This window comes from Ursus maritimus, unplaced genomic scaffold (genome assembly GCF_017311325.1).
Source record: "Ursus maritimus isolate PB19 unplaced genomic scaffold, ASM1731132v1 scaffold_16, whole genome shotgun sequence".
NCBI classification, from domain to species: Eukaryota; Metazoa; Chordata; class Mammalia; order Carnivora; family Ursidae; genus Ursus; species Ursus maritimus.
Genome location: NW_024424008.1, coordinates 1,852,350 through 1,854,173, shown reverse-complemented (window position 1 = coordinate 1,854,173; position 1,824 = coordinate 1,852,350). Strand labels below are relative to the sequence as shown.

The 1,824-nt window shown below is 42.3% G+C and overlaps 1 protein-coding gene across 1 annotated transcript; it reads right to left on the bottom strand.

Annotated features, from left to right (window-relative positions):
• Positions 1 to 480: 480 nt before the first annotated feature.
• On the bottom strand, positions 481 to 1,592 carry LOC103680090 (putative olfactory receptor 56B2). The gene has a single exon (XM_008709629.2). It carries the CDS (start codon positions 1,438 to 1,440, stop codon positions 481 to 483), a length of 960 nt encoding a protein of 319 aa, XP_008707851.2. The 5' UTR covers positions 1,441 to 1,592.
• Positions 1,593 to 1,824: the final 232 nt, after the last annotated feature.

The following is a 1,824-nucleotide window of genomic DNA, read 5'->3' as shown; positions in this document are numbered from 1 at the left end:
TATTCAAATCCTTTGCCCATTTAAAAAGATATGAGACACATTAAAAATCAACAAGACAAATGGCAGGAGTAGGTCCTATGTTATCAGTAAGCAAATTAACGTGCATGGACTAAATGCTCCAGTTAAAAAGAAGACATTGGCAGATATGCGCTCTAACCATCGCTAGTCAACATTGTCTAGAAGTTCCAGCCAGGACAACTAGGTAAGGAAATTAGATGCATATTCCACTTGTCCTTCCCTTGGATTCCTTGAGATAACGCATCGTCAGGTTATGATGAAGATCTGTCCTGAGTACTAAGATTTCAAATATTAGTTTCACCCCTTTTCTTTTTTGAAGTTTCATTTTCATCACAGATTCTTTATACTAACTAAAAAGTTGCCAGTGTATATGTTCCCTATTTTTTTCAGCCACGTGTAATGATTGGTGAATATAATGGAAAGATACGTGGGAGAATTATCTACATGAACACATTCTCAATGTTAGTTACCCTTGTTGTCCAGCTTCAGAACCTTATACAAGCCCTGCCTGAGCTCCTTGTTCTTGAGTGCATACACCATGGGGTTGAGGGCAGGAGGAATGACATTGTGTAGTACATTGAGTAGAACTGGGATGAGGGAAACCGTCATTGCTGCACTATGGGTGATGGAAAGGACAACAATGATAGTGTAAAAGAACAAAATTAGGATGAGGTGAGAAGTACAGGTACTAAGGGCTTTGGATACAGCTTCTGCTGAGTTCAGCTTTAGCACCGAGTGAAGTATCAAAACATATGATAAGAAAATCAAACCCAGGTCACTCCCCATCAGCGTCCAGGCCAGAAATAGCTGGTAGATGCTGTTGATTGTCCTGTCATCACAGGATAAGTGAGTGACTCCAAGATTAGAACACAGGCAGTGCTCAATTTGGTTCTGTGAGCAGTAGTGTCTCTGAGCAGCCAACACAGGGACTGGGATGGTAGTTAGGGTATTTCTGAGTGCCATGACCACAGTTGCCTTGACAACAAAAAAATCAGTAACTATTGAGGGATACTGTAGTGGTCTGCAAATGGCTACATATCTGTCTATAGCCATGCAGACAAAGATACCTGACTCCATGCCCACAAAACAATGTATGACATACATCTGAGCAAAGCACTCAGGGAGACTGATGGCCTTGGCACTGAACCATAAGATGGCCAAGATCTTGGGCATGATGGTGGTGGCGAGTCCCATGTCTACCACAGCCAGGATCCCCAGGAAATAGTACATAGGCTGGTGCAGTGTGGCCTCTTGTTTGATGATGACCAGGATAAGGATGTTGGCAGTGAGAGCTAAGAGGTAGAGCAGAGCCAGGGGCAGGGAGAGCCAGTGCTGCCAGGCGTAAATGCCTGGGAATCCCATCAGAATGAACTCAGAGACTCGGAACTTAGAGATGTTGGAATGTGTGAGATCCTGCAACATCCTTCACTAGGAGAAAAAAAAAATATTCAAAGTCATTATTCTTAGCAGACTCTCAAACAGTATTTGAACAGAAGTTACCATGTTCATGGTTTTGAAATGGAGGCTTCTTCATCTTTATTCTTCTGATTCTGCCACTAACATTTACTGAACATTTCTAGAGAAACAGGAACCATGGTAGCGCATTCTACACGTTGCCTCAGACATCATCCTAAAACTCCATAAGGCAGGACACATTATTTACACCCTCTCATAATTGAAGAATTACACATTAGAGGTGTCAGGAACTTGATCATTATCTTCTGTCTGATAAATCATGAAACCTGGAGAAAAGGATAATGATCTGATACCACAGCCTGGCCTCTTCAGTTTGGTTTTCCTAAGGGG